Source organism: Sturnira hondurensis, unplaced genomic scaffold (genome assembly GCF_014824575.4).
Source record: "Sturnira hondurensis isolate 20B ecotype Veracruz unplaced genomic scaffold, ASM1482457v3 Scaffold0014384, whole genome shotgun sequence".
Lineage (NCBI taxonomy): Eukaryota > Metazoa > Chordata > Mammalia > Chiroptera > Phyllostomidae > Sturnira > Sturnira hondurensis.
Genome location: NW_028087015.1, coordinates 17,545,279 through 17,568,061, shown reverse-complemented (window position 1 = coordinate 17,568,061; position 22,783 = coordinate 17,545,279). Strand labels below are relative to the sequence as shown.

The 22,783-nt window shown below is 39.4% G+C and overlaps 1 protein-coding gene across 2 annotated transcripts in view; it reads left to right on the top strand.

Annotated features, from left to right (window-relative positions):
* Positions 1–22,783, top strand: part of DNAH5 (dynein axonemal heavy chain 5) — a 210,181-nt gene that overhangs the window by 106,057 nt on the left and 81,341 nt on the right. For both annotated transcript variants that reach the window (XM_037063015.1, XM_037063014.1), the window contains exons 43-51: positions 592–833; positions 3,243–3,419; positions 3,880–4,081; positions 4,931–5,073; positions 7,571–7,705; positions 17,169–17,291; positions 17,493–17,706; positions 19,538–19,761; positions 20,915–21,113. In XM_037063015.1, coding sequence (XP_036918910.1) covers positions 592–833; positions 3,243–3,419; positions 3,880–4,081; positions 4,931–5,073; positions 7,571–7,705; positions 17,169–17,291; positions 17,493–17,706; positions 19,538–19,761; positions 20,915–21,113 — 1,659 coding nt within the window. The remainder of the gene's footprint in view (positions 1–591; positions 834–3,242; positions 3,420–3,879; positions 4,082–4,930; positions 5,074–7,570; positions 7,706–17,168; positions 17,292–17,492; positions 17,707–19,537; positions 19,762–20,914; positions 21,114–22,783) is intronic.

The following is a 22,783-nucleotide window of genomic DNA, read 5'->3' as shown; positions in this document are numbered from 1 at the left end:
TATTTTTGACATGCACTTCTAAGTAAAATCTTTGGTGACTCTTTAAAATTAGTGGAGAAACTGTGTAATGTTCTCTGTGATATTCTCTATGTGATATCTTAGTCAAGACTAAGTCCTAAATCAATATAATATCTATGAATATTGAAATACTAAAATTATTGAATAGTGTATGTAAAACCTTTTTTGCCCTTCTCCTCCTTACTTTTTTTAGAAAGGTTAGAAAGGAATTATTTTCCTCTTGAAAAAATGTTTTTGTATTTCTGTGATATCTAAGAATAAAATAGATAGAAAAAGCTGTTAAGGAAAATTAATAGTAATGAATAAAGTGATTTTACCTTATTTTCACTGAATATTCTAAAATATTGTTCTTAGTTAAGAACAGCCTATTAAAAAACAGATTCTTCTATAAAATCACAGGAAAAAGTGGGCTACTTCAGAAAGAAAATTTTTGCACAATAACAAACATGAAGTCTGTACTAAACTAACAAATTATTCTGTTTAGATGTACACTGGTGTTTGGTGCTTGCTTAAAAATTCATCAAGGGTTACATTTGTATACCCATGCTTTTCTTCCCCACCTTTGGAATCTAGGGGAGCATATCTGGATAGTTCTTGATGGTCCAGTAGATGCCATCTGGATTGAAAATCTGAATTCCGTTTTGGATGACAACAAAACTCTCACCCTTGCCAATGGCGATCGCATTCCCATGGCTCCAAACTGCAAGATTGTTTTCGAGCCTCATAACATTGACAATGCTTCTCCTGCTACCGTCTCAAGAAATGGAATGGTTTTCATGAGTTCTTCTATCCTGGACTGGAGTCCTATTCTTGAGGTATGACTGGAATCTTTCTTTTGTAAAATTCAAGAGGAAAACAGATCCTTCACTGTTTGTTCTTTTCGAGTGCATGCTGATTTTTCTGCAGACCTGCAGGGTGTCATTGCATTTTAATGCTAATGGTTGTGGATGATCCTTGAGGGCTCTGGGGCATTCTAACCCTGATAGCCCCTTACAGGTTTCTTCAGTGCTCTCTAATCATGTTCTGTGATTTCCAACCCTTGGGTTGTAGAGTAATTGCAAGGCCCAGGTGAATCAATAACCCCACCAGACTGTGACTGAATACATCAAATTCAATTTTATCACTTTGGGGATTCCTGACATTTTTAAAAGGTACTCATTCACATAAAGTTTGGGAGCAACCATCTTAGAATATTAACTTGAAGAAGACAATTTATTAAAATTGCACATAAGGGATTTTTATTAGATTCAGTAGTTAGAATATCAGTTTTAAGTTTTACTTGGAAATAATATTTCAGATAATCTCTCTTCAATTCATGGTAAAGTATTTTTAGTATCACCAATAGAGTCTAGAATATATTGCTTATAATTAGATTGTAACTAAATAGATATACAGTACAAGGCAGAATGCTTATTAGATGAACCATTTAAAAATCTTTTTTGACACTGTTAGATTTATTATTTTCATTTATATAATTTTTTTGGAAATGATTTTGAAAGAAAAGTTGTGAATTCATAATTTGGATAAAGTAGATGTTTATTTTATATTGCCATTAAAGTTTCATGCTTCTGTTTTGTATGGGCATATCATAACTTATAATAATGCATTTTCTGAATTTGTGCAACTCCCAGTTTTGAAGGGTTTAGATTTGGCAATGTATGAAGATGTGAAGGATGGGATTATATAGCAAAATGATACCAACATATTGTCATTAAAAATGCTTCTAAAGATTTCAAATTTTACAATTAAATTTTCCATTCATTAAGGAGGATACAGAGCAAGTATTCTTAACCCTGGTTTTGCAAAAATAGTCACCAGCAACAGTTCTTATAGTACCGCTGATTGGCTCCCACCCCAAGCCCATCATCACGTTAGAATCTCTGGGTGGGGGGTAGGGTGGTTGTAGGAATTGTTTTTGTTTTTTTATAGCACAATTATAGATTCAGGCTTGGTAACTACAGATACAGCAAACTCCAAGTCAAAATGTATATATATGATTTTCCCCAAATACAACCAATTCGCAAAGGCTTTAAAAACTAATTTAACGTTACTAGCTAATGAATAGTGAGAGTGCTGCTTACGACATAGGCTTCTATAATATCCTGCCCATGCTGAGGCTGAAGAGGATGTTTCTGTTAATGACAGACCTACCTAATATTTTACCTGCCTTTAAATAGTGCAGTTTCTTCTTACAAATGAGTGGGAAGAAGCAAAACTCCCAAAAAATCAGGTTGGACACATGTAGGGCAGTGCAAGGCTGCTCTGAATAAGTTATTGGAGGGCGGAGCCATGGGGATGTTCGGGGTTCACGGGAGACTCAGCCCCAGGGAACCACGCTGGTTACTGGCCCGTGTGTGATGGTTTTCGTTCCTTCGACTCAACAGTGCTGTAGTTTGCTTTTGTTGATGTGAAACCATGGCAAATTCATAAATTGGTGAGTAATTTGAAACCAATGTTTTATTGCTTCTATTTGGAGTCGCTAAGAATAAGCTGATTCCTGATGCCAAGGGAACTTCCTTCCACGTAAGAAAGTATTGTTTTGTGTTAATTCTTATTTTGTCACGAACCACATGCACTTTCCTATTAGGTTCCACAAATGACTAAATTCTATATTTTCTTGAAGATTCTTTGATATTTTTCTACATTAATTAAATTGAAAAAATTAAAAAGAAAAACTATTTGTGAAAATCTTTGTTTCTCATTTTGTAAAATCTGGGTATGGATTTCCTTTGTTCATCTTCTATTCTGTTTTTTTTTTTAAAAACATTATTTCTATAGATTTGCCTCCTCATTTTCTCCTAGCATATTTTAATGAAGAGCTGAAGACTTTTTTTCATCTTGGCTTCAAGACTTGAGCTCATGTGTAGTGTCAAGGACGAATGTGTGGATGCTGGAGCCAGACTCTGGGTTTGAATCGTGCCCTTAGCTACCCACCAGCTGTGGCATCCTGGGCATGTCACTTAGATTCCATGGGTTTCCGTTTCTTTCTACATAAAAGGAAGAAAATAATAACTCCTATCTCCTAGAGTTGTGTTGAGCACTAAATGAGTTTTAATACATGAAAGAATTTATAGCAAGTCTTGGCCCATCATAACTGCAATGTAATCATTGCACTTATGTGATTAAGATGTTATTAATCAATATTATAAATATTTTGTCTTAAAATGGCCATTTTCCTGGTGTGCTAATAAGTTTAGTTAATGCATTGATCTGTACACTGGCAGGGTTTTCTTAAGAAACGCTCGCCCGGAGAAGCTGAAATTCTTCGTCGGCTGTACACCGAATCTTTTCCCGACTTGTACCGCTTCAGTGTTCAGAACTTAGAATACAAGATGGAGGTGCTGGAGGCCTTTGTCATCATGCAGAGCATTAACATGCTGCAAGGTCTCGTACCTCCAAAGGTGAGTCGCTCAATTTCCTGGATAATTTTTCTTATTCGTGAAGCCATGCTGTGCAGAGAGCTCAGTATTTGAAATTGATTTTGTTAGAGCTGTGAGGGAGGGGAAATGTTTGAAACAGGTCCCTGCATGTTCTGTATTTCTCTGTCTGCCTGTCTGTCCGTCTGTCTGTCTTTTATTTATTTATTTTTTCACAAAGCAAGCCATGGTTTTGTAATTCAGTTGTAGGTTCACAGGCATCCGTCGGCATTCTAAATTTATTTTGCAAATTCAGCTTGACTGGTATTCTTAGAGATCAACTCTGCATTTGTTCCGCGGTTTTATTTACCTTTGTTTTTCTTTGGGATGGGAGAGATGGTGACCCTTTTATACCTTTGCTGGTTTTATTGAAACCTCCAAGCAAAGTTTTGGTTTGGAGGTTTGAAGTAATTGAAGTAATTGAAGTTTTCTCTTTCGCGCTCAGGAGCAAGGTGTGGAGGTCACGCCAGAGCACCTGGGGAGGCTGTACGTCTTCTCCCTGATGTGGAGCGTCGGGGCCCTGCTGGAGCTGGAGGGCCGGCGCCGGCTGGAGCACTGGCTGCGTTCTCAGGAAACGCTGCCTTTGGATTTGCCGCTTCTAGTGGGAACCGACGACACCATGTTTGACTATTACGTCACTTCCGATGGTGAGGATACTCACTTCTACGCATACGTGACACCTGGGAACAGTTTTTTACCAAGGCCTAATATTTATACACCATATGTGTATTTCTAAGTGGTTACTAAAACTCTTGGCAGTAATATTAAAATAGAAACATTCATGTGTGAAGAAAGCTAATTGTTTCTTTTTCACATATTTATTTCAGTTCTGTTCTGAATGCACACTTTCCTCTTATTAAATGTATACTAAACTTGTAATGAATTAAAAACAAAATTGAAAACTACCCCAATCAGATCAAGTTCAGCTATTCATTTTATACAAGCAGCGATTTATATAAAAATTACAGTGTGAAGTATGTTTTTTACCAAATATGTGTGCATCTATATATCTACAACTATATATACTTTAAGTGTATGTGCATCCATATATATAAAGTACATATATGCACATATATGAAATACAGACATATACAACATTTATATAAGGCATCCTAGGGTCTTTTATTTTTGGTCTTAACAATGACAGAGGTGAGTGATGAAAAGTTTGTGAGATTCAACATTTTAAAAAGATTTTGGGTACATACTACTGTCACAGTATTCTGATACATGCACTATATTATTGAAAACCTGCATATTTAAAAGAAATTTCAGAATACTTTGAAATATTTCTTAATAGTACCAATTTGGAATGTTCCTAGGGAAATTTTGACTCAGCTAACATGTACTTAATAGTACTTAGACCTCTGATTTTAACGATCTTATTTTGGGGGGAGTTTTTGGAAGATGCCTTCATGAGATGTCAAGGATGTGTGCTCATTAGTTAGTTACGTTACTAATAGGAATATAAAGAGGTGAATGTTTTCTGTTTATCTCAGGTAAATGGATGCACTGGAGCACATGTACTGAGGAATATGAGTATCCATCCAATGCCACCCCAGAATACGGCTCCATCCTGGTGCCGAATGTTGACAATGTGAGGACCGACTTCCTAATTAAAACCATCGCTAAACAGGGCAAGGTATAGCTCTTTAACTTTCAATAAAAACTGTATACTTTAGTGACTTCCGCCAAGATGGAGGCATAGGTGGAAACACTGTGCCTTCTCCCACAACCAAGTTTGAATACAACAAAGGTTTGGAGAAACAAAGACACAACCAAAGGACAGAAAATTGAATTATACGGAAGTCCGACTACATCTAACCGTTCAACGGGGACGGTAAGAGGACCGGAGCCAGCAGCGAGCAGGGTCGGGCAGGACAGGGCCCCGACCCAGACGCGCAGGCAGATGGGAACCAGTTGGGGTGCGGGGCAGACCGCGGGCGCATATTCGCGCACAGTGAGACAGACCACGCAGGCCCCAGGGGGTGAGGACTGACAGCGGTGGCACACTCGCAAGCAGTGGGACGAAACGCGTGGTCCCGGTGACGGCAGCAACTGCGGCACTGGTGAGGGCCGTGGCGGCAGGCGGACAGGACGCCATAGTCCCTCTTTGACCCCGCCCCCACATACAGCGTCACAACCCAGCGACTGAGTTGCCCTGTTCTAGTGAACACTTTAGGGCTCTGATCCTGCTATGGAACAGGCACGAAGAACCCGAAAGATGGCGAGAGAAGAACTCAAAGTCCCAGAGCCAATAACTCTAAGCGACCAAGAAATTGCCAGCCTCTCAGAAGCACAATTCAGGACACTATTTATCAGGATGCTCACAGAACTGGTAGATTATAGTCACAAATTAGAGGAACAAAGTCACAAATTAGAGGAACATATGAAGGCTAAACTAATTGAAATGAAGGGAGATGCACAGGAAACCAATAGTGATGGAAAGGAAACTGGGACTCAAATCAATGGAATGGACCAGAAGGAAGAACAAAACATCCCACCAGAAAGGAATGAAGAAATGAGAATTCAAAAAAATGAGGAGAGGCTTAGGAACCTCCAGGACATCTTTAAACGTTCCAACATCCGGATTATAGGGGTACCAGAAGGGGGAAAGAAACAGCCACGAGTGGAAAACGTATTTGAACAAATAATAAAGGAGAACTTCCCCAGTCTGGCAAAGGAAATAGACTTCCAGGAAATCCAGGAAGCTCAGAGAGTGCCAAAGAAGTTGGACCCAAGAAGGAACACACCAAGGCACATCATAATTACATTAGCCAAGACCAAAATGAAGGAGAGAATCCTAGAAGCATCAAGGGATAAGGGGACAGTCACCTACAAAGGAGTACCCATCAGACTGTCAGCGGATTTCTCAAAAGAGACCTTACAGGCAAGAAGGGGCTGGAAAGAAGTATTCCAAGTCATGAAATCCAAAGACCTACAGCCAAGATTGCTTTATCCAGCAAAACTTTCATTTAGAATGGAAGGACAGATAAAGTGCTTCTCAGATAAGGTCAAGTTCAAGGAGTTCATCATCACCAAGCCCTTATTATATGAAATGCTAAAGGGACTTATATAAGAAAAAGAAGATGAAAAATATTAACAGTGAAAGGACAGCAAACACACAGTTATTAACAACCACACCTAAAACAAAAGCAAACCAAGAGGACAGCTAGATCAGGAGTGGAACCATAGAAATGAAGAACACATGGAGGGTTAGAAACAGGGGGGTGGGAGGGGGAGAAGGGGGGAGAAGGTACAGAAAATAGCATAGATGGTAGGCAGAAAACGGATGGGGGGGGGCGAGAATAGTGGGGGAAATATAGAATCTAAAGAACTTGAGACACGTGGTTATAAACTAAGGGGGGGAGAATGGTGGGGGAGGGAGGGTGCGGGTGGAGGGGAATGAAGGGGGGGAATAGAACAACTGTAATGGCATAATCAATAAAATATATTTAAAAAAAAGAAAAAAACTGTATATTTTAAAATGTCACTTGAAAACACAAAACATCTTGCCTTTATCTGAGAATGTTTTATTTTGCTCTTTAGAATAAATGTAAATATTACCCCAATTAGCCTAGTTCTTTTATTATTCTCCAAGAACAACATGACAAGATCTAATTATTTCTCATGAAGGAAAATGACTTTTGACTTGTTTTTCTGGAGAGAAATCTTTCTCTTTGGATTATTATATTAGTTTGCTAGGGCTGATGTAACAAAACACCACAAACTGGGTGGCTTCAACAAGACACATTTTATTTTTTCCACACTTCTGGAGGCTTGAAGTCCAAGATTAAGGTGTCGGTAGGCTTCGCTTTTTTATTGTTTGAAGCCTCCCTCCTTGGCTCACAGGTGGCTGGCGTCCTCCTGAGGCCTGCACGTGGGCAATCCTGCTCTTCCTTCGTGTGTCCGCATTTCCTTCTCTCCTACTGGTGCCCAGGTTGCATTAGGCCCCCAGCTTAATGGCCTCATTTTAACTTACTTATCTCTTTAAAGATCCTTTCTCCAAATACGGTCACATTCTGAGGGTGCTAGGGGTTAGGAATTCCACAGAAGGATTTGGGGGAGGGGAGACAATTCAGCCCATGACAAGCATCTTACTGTATTTCTCGGATTTTTCCCCTCAACTTCTGTTACAGGCTGTGCTGTTAACTGGTGAGCAAGGAACAGCCAAAACGGTCATAATCAAAGGATTTATGTCAAAATATGATCCTGAAAGTCACATGACCAAGAGTCTGAACTTTTCCTCCGCAACCACGCCACTCATGTTTCAGGTACCGGCTCTTTGGGTTTGCTCAGGAAGCCTAGGTTTGTGGTGAAGTGAGTGCTCACGCTTCGCCACTATTCGTTGTGTTCACCCAGCTGCATCTCCCCTCTCACGGCCGTGGGGAATCCCCTGGTCGTCTTTCGTCATCTCTGTTTTTCAATAGTTTCCCCCTAATCAGATTAAAATATATAAACATCTTAAATTATGGAGAAACAAAAAGCTTATACAAAGTGATAAAGGCCTTAATCCTGTTTAAAATATCTATGTACACAAACCTGTGAACATGCAAACTACAAAACTGACTGAAAGAAATATCAATAATTCCTCCACCTAATCCTGCATCTTCTCCTTACTGTTGTTACCAGACCCCAGTATTTGGGTCCATCTGCCTGTATGCAATGGTCCAGAGACCTGCACGAACAGGAGTTTGCAGTGAAGAAGAGAAGCAGTTTATTATTATAGGATTGGCCAATCCAGAGTGCAGGTGTGATTGTGCTCTTGAAGATCCGACTCCTGGGTGATGTGTAGTTTGTAGATTGTATAGGACAACATCACAAGACACAATGGCTGTATTAGGAGTTCGGGGTTGTGTTAGAAACTGATTGGTTGGAAGTCAGGTAAGGGTAATATGTCATTTCTTCAGGTCTGGAGGACAGCTGTGAGGACTGCTCTGACCTCCCTCTGTCTGCTTTCATGGAAAAGAAGCCAGGGGGTCAACCCACCTTAGGACTCAGGACCTGAAACATAACTTAGGTCAATATGTCGTCTTAAGCCTGTCAGAGGTCCAGACCTCGTGGCCATTAGTCAGGTCTCGGCTATTGGGTTCCGCTGCCTCAGGGGTTAACTATTATCACGGGGTAAGGCTACATCTGTGAAGTGTACAGAGAGGGAGGGAAGGAGGGAGAAAGAAAGAGAGAGAGACAGAGAGAAAGAGATTTCTAAAGCTCTAGTCACAAGTCAAACCAAACCATCAGGACCCTCTGTTTCGAGGTCTGGTTTTCTGTGGGTGGCACCATTATTCTAGCCTTCAGGCTGGATACATTGGAGTCCTTTTTGATCAAGGGGTGCTAATGTATCGAAGGAAACACTTTTCACGTCTTTTCTTCATCCTCCCCGCGTGGATTCTGCCCCTGCACAATCCACTTCCTCCTGATTCCACACCAGGGCGGTAGCCGGAAGGACTCCCCAGCTGGTCTTTGCTCAAGGCTAATTCTTTTACAGTTTACCTTTCATGTTCTGGTTCTTATATTGTCACTTGTGTCTTCTTGTTGCCTGACTTAACATTCCACAATAGCTCAAATTATCAATGGCAACAAGTGATACAATCTTAGAATCTTAACATACTAAAGATAATACCCTATTATATTATTGAAGAATAACAGAAAAAACAAACAAACGAACCCAAAACCTTGAATTTCCATTGCCTTTGTTGGTGAAGCTGCCAAGAATGACCTGTTGCAGTGGCTGGCTCTTTGTTTAATCCTGTTACTATTTAAAAAAAAATGTATTGAAACTAGGGAGGAAATCCTAAATGTCAGTTCATGCTTCAGTTGTTATTAAATCACCTCTCATATTTGTATTGGAACCAGTCGTGCATTAACAAAAAGACACATTTTATATGTTTAAAATGGAAGGAAAGTTTTTAGGAGAATTCACATTCCAAGAAGTTTGCTTTTGATTAACTTTGTTGTCCTTTAGTTGTCGGAATGAAAATATCAGAGAGCAGTGAAAGCTGTTGACTGCATCACAGCTACATCATGGCATTTTCTCCTTCAATGTAACTGGTGACTGCCAAATGCCCATAAACTAAGACCATTGATTAAGTTCTAAATAAGGCTGTCAACTCGATAATGCTCCTCCTTGAGAGGTGGCATTTTCAGTCCTGGCCACCTGAGTACCATTCACACTGGGTCATGATGGGAAAAGTCTGCATGGAAGGTCAGCCCTACCCTGCAGTGACTCAGCAGTGGTATTTTGTGTCTGGGAACTGTACATTAAATTATCCTAGGCTGCGAGATGCTAACATTATACACATTTCTTGATATTGTTTTGAATTTAAAGAACTTTAGTTAGCTTTATTTTAGAACAATATCCTCTTTAAAAGTCATAATTATAACTCTACTCATGGCTGCAGATTTTAAAACATTAAACCAAGGTAGGATTTTCTTTCGTTGTTGCGTTGTGTACTTATCTAGCTAGTCACATGTCTTGAGACTGTGTTACATCTTTGGGGCTGTGATGCAGTCCTGCCAGTAACTACCTGGAGGTCCTAAAGACTTGCAGGTGAAGTGCTTAGGCTCCCACGACAGTACCAGTACCCTCACTTCTAACAGCCTTGAGCTCAGGGGTCCCAGCCAATCAGCACTGCCGAGCAACTGGCCGCAAACTCTAGGGTTCCTATGTCGTTTTGATAATTCACTGGAATGATTCACAGAATTTAGGGAAATGCTAGGCTTAAGGTTACAATTTTAACGTAAAAGGTCTGACGCAGGATCAGCTAAAAGGAGGAGTGCATGGAGCAAAGTTTGAGAGTCTCAAATGCTAATCTTCTGACTCATCAGAACTTGTTCCCTCCAGCCACATGAAAGCTCACCTGAAATATGATGTCCAGAGTTTTTTGGGGGGTTTCATTACATAAGCACGATTGATAGAAATATTGACTATGTGATTAAACTCAATCTCCAAGACTTCTCCCCCACAAGGGGGTCAGCTGTAATGTGTCCTTCAAAGACCTAGCCTTCACAGGGGTTTTCTGGTATGCATGGTCTGAGGGTCCCCCTGTGAGTGACAAGGTCCTGTTACTCAGGAAACTCCGTGGTTTAAAGGCTCCCTCCTAGGAACCGGGGAGAAGGCCAGCCACGGTTGTTACTATGGAATAAGACCAGGCCACTGTATTTTTGTTAGTAACTGTTGGTGATGTTTACCCCTTTAAGGTGATGAAGATCTGTGGTATGTGTCTGTTTAAGATAAGATATTTATTCCCTGGAATATAAAGGCATACATCATCTAGAAGGCACCCTCTTTGTTGAAATACAAATTCATAAATTATTAGCAGTGGTATCACATTGCAGTATGATAGTTAGAATTATAAAGCAGACTTTTAACACAACAACAACAAAATGTTCTTTCAGGTTTTCTTTTCTGATTCACAGCGACTTTAGCCCAGTTGCCTCCTGTCCTTCAGTGTGGAAAGGGGTAACAGTAGTTCATTATTTCATTTTCTGTTTGGAAGTGTCATAAGATCATCTAGCCTGTTCAGCGCCTCTTTTAACTGCTGAGCACCCGAGCTTTCCATTAAGTTGGAGTCATTAGTTTTAGAAAGCTTTCAATTAGCCAAACTGCTATAATTAATTTTCACATTATAATTTTCAGCCTTTTATGCTAAACAAGGGCTGATGGAGCTGAACGTTTGTCTCCGAATCTCCCACTTAGCTGGATCCAGACGAAGCTGGAATTGGAGATGAGAAAACAGATAATGTCTAATCATCTCGTGTTAACTGTTAGCACACAGTCCCTTCAAGGACACATGTCTGTTACTTGGCAGGTTGTTTTCATCAGACTTGCCTTTGTTTTTACCATGGTGTCACTTCCATATCTTCTATCAGTAGAAGGACTGACTGTATGTCCCTCTCTGCCTGGGACAGTCTGCTATACTTCCCTTGCATGTGATTCATAATTAATGGCATCCATGTCACTACCAAAAGTGTGTGCTTTGGGCAAAAATTGTGCGGTTCACCCTGTACTTTGCTGAAGGGAGTTCAGTTAGTCTTTTAAAAGAGATGTCTCATTTTTTTCCAAAACAAATATTGTTTTAATGTATTTTTGTTTTGGAAGTAATCCATACATGTCTTTCAAAATTTAAACAATACAGAAAGCTAAGAAAGTGAAAGTTTCTTAAGAGAATTTCTGAATTCTGAATTTGGCTCTTCTGAATATAATTACAATGTTTTTGAATAGAAGTTATCTTATAAATGGTTACAGAGCAATAAGTTTTGTTTTTTAAAAAATGAGAATCAGCCCTGGCTGGTATGATTCAGTGGACTGAGCACCGGCCTGCGAACTGAAAGGTCTCTGGTTCAATTCCCAGTCAGGGCACATGCCTGAATTGAGGGCCAAGTCCCTGGTTGGGGGCATATAAGAGGCAACTGTTTCTCTCTTGCACAATAGTGTTTCTCTCCTTCTCTGTCTCCTTCTCTTCTCATCGCTCTAAAAATAAGTAAATAAAATCTTTTTAAAAATTGAGAATTGTAGAGCTGGGAAGAAAATTCCACATTTTTTCTAGACTCAAAACCATGTTTTTAAATGAAATCTTGTACAGAAGACTAAGCTACAAAACAAGGAGCCAAAGATTTGCTTTGGTGGAATTGGAGCTGAGCTTCTGAAGCCCCTTCCAGCCTTGTCCTTGCTTCCTGCAGGGGTCCCTGCAGGCGCAGAACATGCCTTTGACCCCTCAGGGCACAGCTGGACCACCAGTTTGCAGAGGAGACTCAGAATTATGCAACAGTATTTTCTCATGGCAAAAACGAGAAAAAGTTCTCCACAAATGTCAGGTTTTACTGGTAATGTTAATGCACTAAGGGGGAGGAAGAGTAAAGTACTTATTTTCCAGTCCACCCATATCCTCCTTCCAATGGCTTTTCTTTATGCATGTTAATCTTCACATAATTGATGTATTACTTGGTGCACTTGTTTTATTTTTAGCTCCTAGCTATGCACGATTGCATTTTCACGTTGTTTTAGGTATCATTTTACTATTTATACTGTACTATTTTTATAATAGTACTTTTAAACTTTACTGATGTAAGACTGTTTTTATTTGGTTTGGATGAATTGTAATAAAATGGGGAGAACTTACTTAAATAGTAGATTTCTTTCATTTTGTATCCAAAATGTGCTTATCAGATGGTTCCCCACCCACCTGGAATCAGGTGCCGTGAGTGCTGCTTCCTTGGGGAAGAGCATCCCCTGGGAGTCTCGCTGCCCCTCCTGTGGGCGGCCACACAGCGGAACTACTGTCTGTGTGTGGCCAGAGGCACAGTAATTTTACAGCATCCTGAGCATGTCACACCCAGGAAGCAGGAACTGGGATTCTGCCCAGGTGCTTCTTCTGCTGTTCCCTGTTCTCCTCTTCTGGTGAGGGAGGAAGGAGGTCCTCAGTGAGAGGCGTGGTGTCGTGGGGAGGTCGTCACCACCAGAAATCTAGGCAGTACATTTCTTAATAAAGAGCACAAACTCTCCATCTTTATATTTTAGCTAAATAGCAGATAAATGGAAGCCTAAATGTAAGTATATTTTATATTGCAATTTAGTTAGACATAATATATATAGACAACAGTTCAGGTGCTGATACATAGAAATATATACAGTAGTAATAAAATATCTTTTTAAATAATGTATTAAGCTCACTAAGTGCTTCATGTGTAATACCACTTATAGATAATACTCTTGTATATATGTACACATGTACATATATATGATTTATGTATTTTTATATATACTCCAACGTCTGAGCTGTGATTTAGAAATACTAAATGACTTGTATCAACTAGTGCTAATAAGTGGGAGAAATCGCAGGTTAACCCCTGTTTCTGACTTAAACCCTATCAGAGCTGTTAACTAAGGCCATGTAGGTTACACAGATTTGTGCTATGTCCCATTCACAGGGACAGTTGTGTGCATGGCAATTCCCCAAACTGGGCGATGCACAGCCTCCTCAGCAGTACATGGCCCTGCCGGTATCCCGCCCCTGCTATGTTTCTCTCTCTGTCTGATGGGGGAAAGAGACGTGCGCACCACCAAGTACAAGTAATTGTGGTGTAATCTAAGGGTTGTAGAGCCCCGAGGAAGGGGGAATTGGTTTCTTTAGGGGATTGCAGAAAACAGTCTAATCAAAGGGTTGACCATTACCTGGGGGAGTCTAGTATTTTATATTATTCTAACTTTTAGGAATTATAGAGGCTGAATTATCTGTTAAGAAATTAATTCAGAAACTTGAATTACCCTAGAAATGCTAGTTTTAGGGCTTCTAGCTTAGAATGCGGAGGGGCAGCTTTCCTTACGCTCACTGCTAAGTCCATTTGAATCCCCAACTACCGAGCTTTTATTTCTTAAAACACCACCACTGTCATAACTGGGTCAGCCTGGTTTTCCATCTGTGTGAAATAGACAAGTCAGGGTCCTTTTTGGGTTCTACAAATTGCTTAAGATGATGTCATGTTGACCACTCTTCTCTGATTTCGAAGTCAATTTTTTTTTATTCCCTCCCTGAGAGCAGCGTAAACTTCCTTCACTCCAGGCCCTTGCTACAGACTTCAGTTTTTTAAAATGAATACCTGGGTTGAGGGAAGGGACATTTCATGGAAGGTCATGCCTCTACACCAACATTTCAGAAATTGTGTTTGGCTAATGCTAACTCTCAGAGACTTTTTGGCTCAGAGATGGCTACTTTGGAGCATGTAAATAAGGATCTCATAGGGAACACTGTAAAGCAGCCTGTGAGGTGAGCATCGTTCCATGGCATGTGTTTTAGTATTAAATGAATATGAATGCATAAAGACCTGGAAGGACTGGAGCAAAGGGACTGGGTGTTTAGAATGACCCTGGAGAAGTGAAAGCAGGGAGCCTGGTGCAGTTCCCCGTGAGTACTCACAGGAACCGGGGGAGTATTGGCTGCAGAGCGGAGAAGAAGGTGGAACAGACGTGGCTGCACTCAGAGGGACCCGAGCGGAGATGGTTGCAGTGACCCCTCAGGAGGGAGGCTGGGCGGGATCAAGAGAATTGGGATAGAAAACAGAACCGACAGGTCGAGTGGATATTGTTGGAGGAGAGGGATAGAATATAGAGAAAAAAGGTTAAAAATGACTTCCAGTTTTCTTGTCTTTATTCCTCGATGTATCAAATATTTTCTGATAAATACATTTTACCAGATACCCTTCTAGACACTGAGGGTGCAATGATGAATAAGATACAAGGTGCCTGGCCTCCTTGTATTCTAGCAGAGGCAATGGACGATAATGAAATAAATTAGTATACCTGTCTTTGTTAACTGGACTATCATTTGTACCGCCGAAACTGTGGGCAAGATGAAAACAGAGATCAAGGGGGTCGTGGAGAATGTGGGTGGCAGAATACTATGAAAATGGCCAGTAATTCTTTAGGCTGATTCTTTAGGGAGACAGGAAACTCTAGATAAAGTTATAAATCACACAATACAGACTGTAAATGACATAAAGAACCTTCCAGTACTGCTTGCAGGAGGCTAGGAAGACAACTTAAGTGGTTGTGACATTAATCCCCATGAGAAAGACAAATAACTAACCTGGGGCATATTCTGAGAGGAGAGGAGGAGATACATTAAAAGGCAATATTGAAATTATAGTAGAAATAATTTATCAATGTTGAATGTGGCAATGTTTGAATGGGGCAATTAGGTAGTTGGGGCCTATCCCAGAAATGAGCACCCAGGAGGGGGTGCCAACTTTGGGGTGAATAACAGGCGTTTATGTTTAGATACGTTGATTTTGTGATGCTGTGGATCATCTGAGTGGGGAAGTCCCGTTGGAGATACAGGTCCAAGTATATGGTTTTCCCAGACATTCCCAAGTAGGTGTGCGATGGAGTAGAACACACAATTACTGTGTTTCAGGAGGTCTCACCAAACTGCAGAATTTATTAGGTAACTATTTATTGGGCAGCAATCCTAAAAAGAGGAAGAAGTCTCAATGTCAGGTTCACAAGCTATTTAATTTTTCTCCCTGCTTTGTTTCTATTTTTGTCAAATTAGCTTTTTAATGATATATATAACTTACCTGTAGTGTCCTGCTATTTCAAAGAAATTAGGGTCATAACGAAGGGAAAGAAAGCGCAGGTATGTGGCCATTGCCTCAGATGATCTCACCCAGTCCACTTACGGCTTTTAGCTCTTAGAAGGCCCCCCTCCCCCAAGATATAATGAACTCTTCATGTGCCTGTGAGTTCTCACTAATAGACACGAGAAGATCTGGAAGGCTTTAGTGCCACAGGGAGATGTCAGGGGATTATTAATTGCCTTATGCATTTAAATTCATTGGAAAGCGGAGCTAAATTTAGCCTAGTTCATTACTTCCAGCCGTTTGCTTTTATGTCATGGAATATAAAATTCTTTCCGCCAGGACACTGTTGTCATGGGAGATTTGTTTCTCAATTGCATGAGTTGTGATATATTTATATCCCTTTCTACTTAAAAACGGCGAAAATTTTTTTATATCTTTTGCTATTATTCATTAAAATGAGGATGGAAACTTAAAATTTGAAATTAACAAACTGTGAAGATTTCCAGGGACAGATGAATAGATTTTTGCTGATATCTTTGCCTTATTTTGTGGTTGTATCTTGGATATTGAAGTGATTTTTTTTTTACCAGTTTGCTCATCATGTAGTAAGAGAAGACTTTTTGGCTAGGAGGAGAATGCATTTTATGTCACTATACCTCCATTTTCTCCTATATTTATGCATTATCTTTATTATGATTTAAAATCAAGGATCTGTACAGTGGTGGGGATACAATGAGGTCTTTATGAGTGAGCTTCAGAACTGCAAAGCCTTTTCTGTTTTCTTTGCAGGCTTGCTCTGCTTAGTCAGTGCATACATTTTAAATGACTGATTAATTTACAAACTACATTGTACTATCATGAAAATGATATTATAGTCAACAGTCTGGGGTCCTTCTCCCATGTCCCTCTTACCCCTTCCAACACTCCTGCTGTCAGCTTTTTTTAAATTGAAGCATAATTGACATATAGCATTATATTACGTTCATCAGCTTTAAATGTTCTTTTTCATATTGCTAGGAAAGTGTTTTTATAGAGCATAGTGTAGTCTCCTGTGCCACCTAAGCTCAGAATGTAGCAATGAGAGAGGATACATGAGTGGGGTGTTCTTGTTTTGTCTCAGGAAGAGAAGTGATTCAGAGTGATCGCATCTGCCCCAAAGCCGTGAGTCTGGACTGTGTCCGGCTGCAGAAGCCAGCTGGCAGCCTTCTCGATGGAGGAAGAGCCGTCTTCAGACTCCAGCAGGCTGTGCAGCTCAGAGCACAGACCTAAGAATCTTCTTGAACAGTAGCCCTGATTAACTTTGTCCCTGATTGTAAGGGCTGGGCCCTTTGAATGATGGTGGTTGGAGGTTAGCGTGTCATCAACATAGAGTGAGACAAAAGTGACAGTGTCAAAATGGGCTGAAGAGTCCTGTCCCATTCAAAATTGACATTGATTAGAATTTTATTTACTCCTAAATTAAATTAGATTTTCAAAGATTGTAAACATTATCAAGATAATTTAGGGACTTTATACTCTGCTTTCCAGAATTAAGAAGAGTTTGGTTTTTTTTTTCTGAGTAATTCCTGTCAATTCGAGTGTCCCTAAATATTTAAAATAATTGGCCGTATTTTAGGGAATATTTTCACAGACATTTCTGTTGCCTTTCTCATTTAACAGAGGACGATAGAGAGTTATGTGGATAAACGCATGGGCACAACATATGGCCCTCCCGCGGGAAAGAAGATGACTGTGTTTATTGATGATGTGAATATGCCAGTCATCAACGAGTGGGGAGACCAGGTAGGTCAATTCTGTTGTGTACTTTCTTTAATTCAACATTGATTCATTCTTGGATGAATCAATTTTTTTTTTTCTGATTTTCCAACATACAATTTCTGGCATACAATGCCTATCAAGTCCATTAATTTGAAGCACTCAAGATGTTCAGTTCTAGGATAGAAAAAGGAGTGACATTTTAATTCTGAAAGTTGTCTTTCACAGGTTACGAATGAGATAATGCGACAGCTAATGGAACAGAGTGGCTTTTATAACCTCGAGAAGCCTGGGGAGTTTACCAGCATCGTGGACATCCAGGTGTTGGCAGCCATGATCCACCCTGGGGGCGGGCGCAATGATATACCCCAAAGACTCAAGAGGCAGTTCTCTATATTTAACTGCACGCTGCCCTCCGATGTTTCCATGGACAAGATCTTTGGTAAGATGAACATCGATGGGGCTTGGGAAGGGAAGAACACTTCCTTGTGTTCCAGCGAGAAAATGTACTTTTGGAGGTCAACATAGAAGAAGCACTGGGTAGCTTCTCCATCTGCTGTCCTTATCACTCTCAAATAATGTATTTTGTTTATAGAAAGACTTAATAAAATGAGATCATTTTCTCATGGATGCACATATTTAAAGTCTGGATTGATACAATACCGTGCCAAAAAGTTTATGTAGCTAATACTTCATCCAGCCTTTAATGATGATTCTGGCCAAAAAAATAATTTTGCACAGAACCAATGTTGCACTAAGATTGGTCATGGTCTGACTTTCAGAGTAATTTGCAGAGTGATAAGTTATTGATTAATTAACTGTGGAGTATTTCAGGAATGATTTGTTGAAGAAACACAAACCCAATAGGTAACCGTGGTTATTTAACTGAGTTTGGAATTACTGATTTATAACTGATTTTGGAATTACTCTTTGCAGAAAAAGAGTGTGTTATGTCATTTGTGTTAGGTATTAATTTAGCATTTCTGAACCTGATACCGAGGAAAAAACTCATTAGGATCGTCCTAATTAATTTCTGGCAGACTAAAATGTCAACTTCGCACCCTAGGCAGTGCCTGCTTTCAATTACAACAGTGGGCAAAGGTTTGGAAACGAAATGATATGTGAATTATCTAAACTTGGAAAAGTAAAATGGAGCAGAAAGAATGACTGTTAACTTTTAATGATCTTTTTGGGGGGCCTGGAATGTTTTATGTATAAGGTAAATCAAAATATTTTATAATGCATGGAAATGCAACAAAAGAATGGACCTGGAGAACAAACATTATGCTAAGTGAAGTAACCCAGTCAGAGAAAGACAAATGCCACGTGATCTCGCTCCTGTGTGGAATCTAATGAGTGAACTGAACTAACAAGCAACAGAGGGACAGACTCATAGACAGAGAGCAGATGGCAGCTAGTGGGGGGTGAAGGTTAAGGGGTGGAGGGTTTGAGCAGGAAGGAAAATGGACTCATGGGCATGGGCAACAGCATGGTGATTGTGGATGGGACAGGGAGATAGGTCTAATGGGGATAGGTGGTAATGGGAAAAATATAATAAAAATTAAGAAATGTAAAATAAAAAGTAATAGAGACTACCTACATGTAAAAAAGAGAATGGGGAAATCTTAGAGCATTCATGAAATCTCCCTTTTTATCTTTTTTGTAAGACATTTTTACATATTTATCAGTTTACTCACTTGATAATATTGAATCACTGTATTTTACCATGTATAATGGACAATCAAGTTTTTGGCCCAAACTTTTAGGAAAAAAATTTCATTTTAGTTTTTTAATTTAATTATTTACTGATTTATATTTGGAAACAAAACCAATGACCATATTCCAGGGTATTATTTTGCATTTGCATATTGTTATTGCTTTCTACAGTTACACTTTTAACACATAAGCATAAATAAAAAATTAAAAACATTTATAAAGATATGGAATCAGTACTATCCATGTATAATGTGCATCCTTATTTTCCTAAAAAATTTGGGCAAAAAAGTGTGCAGTATATGTGGAAAAATATGGTAGTTTAGCTAGAGTTTCAGGAGTATTCGTTAACTTTTCAGTATTTGAGTGCTAACTTAATTAAACTTAAATCTATTTTTTAGGTTTTAAAAACAAGAGAACATCCTGTAAATTTCCTTAATATGTGGATATATATTAAAATGTGTAACTATTTGTGCAAACTCTGCATTATAATATTCTGTATTTTGATTTAGTTGATTTGAACTGTGAGTAAAAAAGTTACGCCTTGTCTCCCCTCTCAGGTGTGATTGGGACGGGCTACTACTGTACCCAAAGGGGTTTCTCAGAAGAAGTGAGAGATTCAGTGACAAAATTGGTTCCCCTGACACGCCGGCTATGGCAGATGACTAAGATTAAAATGCTCCCTACCCCTGCAAAATTCCATTATGTGTTTAATCTCCGAGATCTTTCGAGGATTTGGCAGGGAATGCTGAGCGCTACATCAGAGGTTGTCAAGGAACCAGGTGTAAGTAATAAATAAGAAAGGAAAACAAATAACATTGTTACTTACCACACACACTAAATAGTCTTAGTGCCTTAGCTGGTGTGGCTCAGCAGGTTGAACATTGTCCTGCCTACCGAAGGGGTGCCAGTTCGATTCCTGATTAGGGTACATCCCTGGGTCTTGGGCGTGGCCCCGGGTTGAGGGGGTGTAAACGGGAACTGATTGATGTTCCTCTCGCACATCCATGTTTCCCTTGTTTGCTTTCTCTCTCCCTCCTGCTCTCTCCCCAAATAAATGTCTTTAAAAAAAGTCTTAGTAATGTAATTTTTAGTGGAATTGTGAAAATATTTTGAGATTTTTTAGTATGGTTATTCTTTCCTTTCCTGCTTTTCAGCTAATGTAAGGAAAAAAGTATGTTTTAGCAATTGGTTTTATCCAGAACTTTTATTTTAACTGAATCATTGAATATATCTCATTCACTCGTTTTAGACTCTGGCAACTAAATAGCATTTTATCATTAAAAATACGATAGCTTAAAACCCTTCTTGCTTGCACAATGTTATCAAGTTAAGAAATTTCCACCAGTCTTTCACATTAAATAATGAGCATTGGCAAGCATTTGTTATTCTTGCTGCAGGAACAGGTGTATTGAACAATTGATTTCCTTTATTTCCAGTTAACTTTTTGCCCTGAATTATCTAGACTAGGCAATTGCCTTCTTCTGATCACTTTTTTTTTTTGCCACAAATTACCTTCACATTGTATTAAGGAAATATACCCTTGTAATATCTCAATTGTACAAGTGAGAGTTGTTTATATACTGGATTTTCTGTTATGCTCTGTCCACATGAATGCGGGTGTCTTATCAAAACATTCATTTATCATAAACGTAACGTGTTTACATAGATTATTAGTTTGTTGGTTGATCAGAATGATTTTAGTATTTTGTCTAGAGATGTTTTCATTTTAATTTCAAGGCTGAAAATAACACTACTTTTTGTTTAATATTATTGAATGAGATGAATATGAAATGAAGTTAAGTGCAATCTGCCTTAACCCTAACTTTCTAATGCGTCTTAAATCAGGAAAGATGGTATTCTATAGTATTATGACCTTGAGTTCCCAATTCAGGCATGATGGCAATTAGTGACATGTTTTATCATGCTTTCTCCAGGACCTGCTGAGGCTGTGGAAGCATGAGTGTAAACGCGTGATCGCCGACCGTTTCACGGTGTCTGATGATGTGGCCTGGTTTGATAAGGCTTTAGTAAGTGTGGTGGAGGAAGAGTTTGGTGAAGAGAAAAGGCTCTTGGTAGATTGTGGAATTGACTCTTATTTTGTGGATTTCTTGAGGGATGCACCTGAAGCAACAGGTAAACTACTGAAGCAGAATTTTAAAAAATATTGTTTATTAATGTCTGAATACAGTTGTATCCACTTTCCCACCACCACTTTCCCCTGCCCTACCCACACCCACCTCACATCTTCAATCCTCCCCACCTTCGGCTTTGTCCATGGGTCCTTTATACATGTTCACTTAGGACCCCTCTCCCTTCTTTCCCACGCTATTTCGGCAGAAGCAGAATTTGAAATTCCCCAGAGAGTTATCTGAAGATGGATGGTTCAGTTTAGGGATGCTGAATTTTTGCCTAGTAAACACTACTGAAATAAACCTGGGACATACTAAGTGCCCAGTAAATGTAGAATGAGTGAATAAATGCATAGTCATGGTGTTAAAAGACTAACTAGTTTCTATGCACGAGAGTCTTGGTTCTTCAGGTAGAGTTGGGGGCGGGTGGGGGGGAAAGAAGTGCAGGAGAAAGTGCCCAGGACGGACGGCTGTCACGTAGAGGTAGATGTGAGGAAGGGACCCACCACCCATTAGCTAGGAAAGTCTCTGAACTTTCTCGAACCTCAATTTCCTCATTTATAAAAATGGGAATATCAATGCATGCTTCATGTGGCACTGTGGGGAATAAGGGAAATGTTGTCTGCAGACTGGCTCACACGATCTGGCTCACAGTCACTGCTGAGTGAGAAGTAGCAAAAATGATGGATATTATTCTTTGGGTCATTCCAAGTGTGCGAACTATAGAGAAAGGCCTCAAATCACCTGAGAGAGCCATTGAATATGATTGGAAAGGGATGGGTGATGTGGAGGCCAGCTTTTGTGGTTATGGTTTATGAAAAATTGAGATATCTATCCTTTCCTGTGAAAAGAAGTAGGACTCCAATTATTTTTTCCCTTAGAAATAAGTGGGCTTCAGTAGAATATTTTTCTTTCATTCAATGACCTCTTCTATACTGAGAGTGAATTTTAAGTTAATTTCCAAGTTTAAAAGGGCATGTTTAAACCCATGCTATTTATATCTTTTAAATGGTTGAAAATGGCCAGGCAGCCCCTTACTAGATTTAATAAGGATGTTTGTGATTTATCAAGTTTCTGATTGAAAATTGTAAAAGGGGGTTTATTGCTGGCTATGCAGTTGGAAGCATCCTTCTACAGAAAGAAGCTGACACATTTCATTTTAAATCAAGTCACACAAATACAAAAATGCTGTAAAGGTAGGATCATTTGTAAGATAATTAGAATTTATGAGCTTTATTTCCTCTAATTCAGAGAGTTAAATACTTCAATTATGGTTTCAAGGAGTGCAAATGCATTTTAGGGTGGATGGCATCTGCAGGCAAATGCTTAATGTTTTGTGACTTCAGAGCACTTTGTTTCTTGAAGCTTCTTGAGTCGAACCTTTATGGACCAGTGATGTGACTATTGGAGTTCAGTTAGTGAGAGCTTTGCAACTAGGCTGATCTTAATGATTATGTTAAATCATTTTTCTCGCTTTGTCATACAAAGGTTAGTATACTGTTATCTTAGGACAGGGTCAATTGAAAATGATTACGTAGTATTGAATTTGGAGGATACAGTCACTTTCTTAGTACGCAGTGAATTTCTAAGTTGTTATTTGTATATTCAACGAGTGTGTTACTTCTTTTTTCCTGTTACTGTTAATTGATAGTGAATTTACATTTGCTTAGTTTA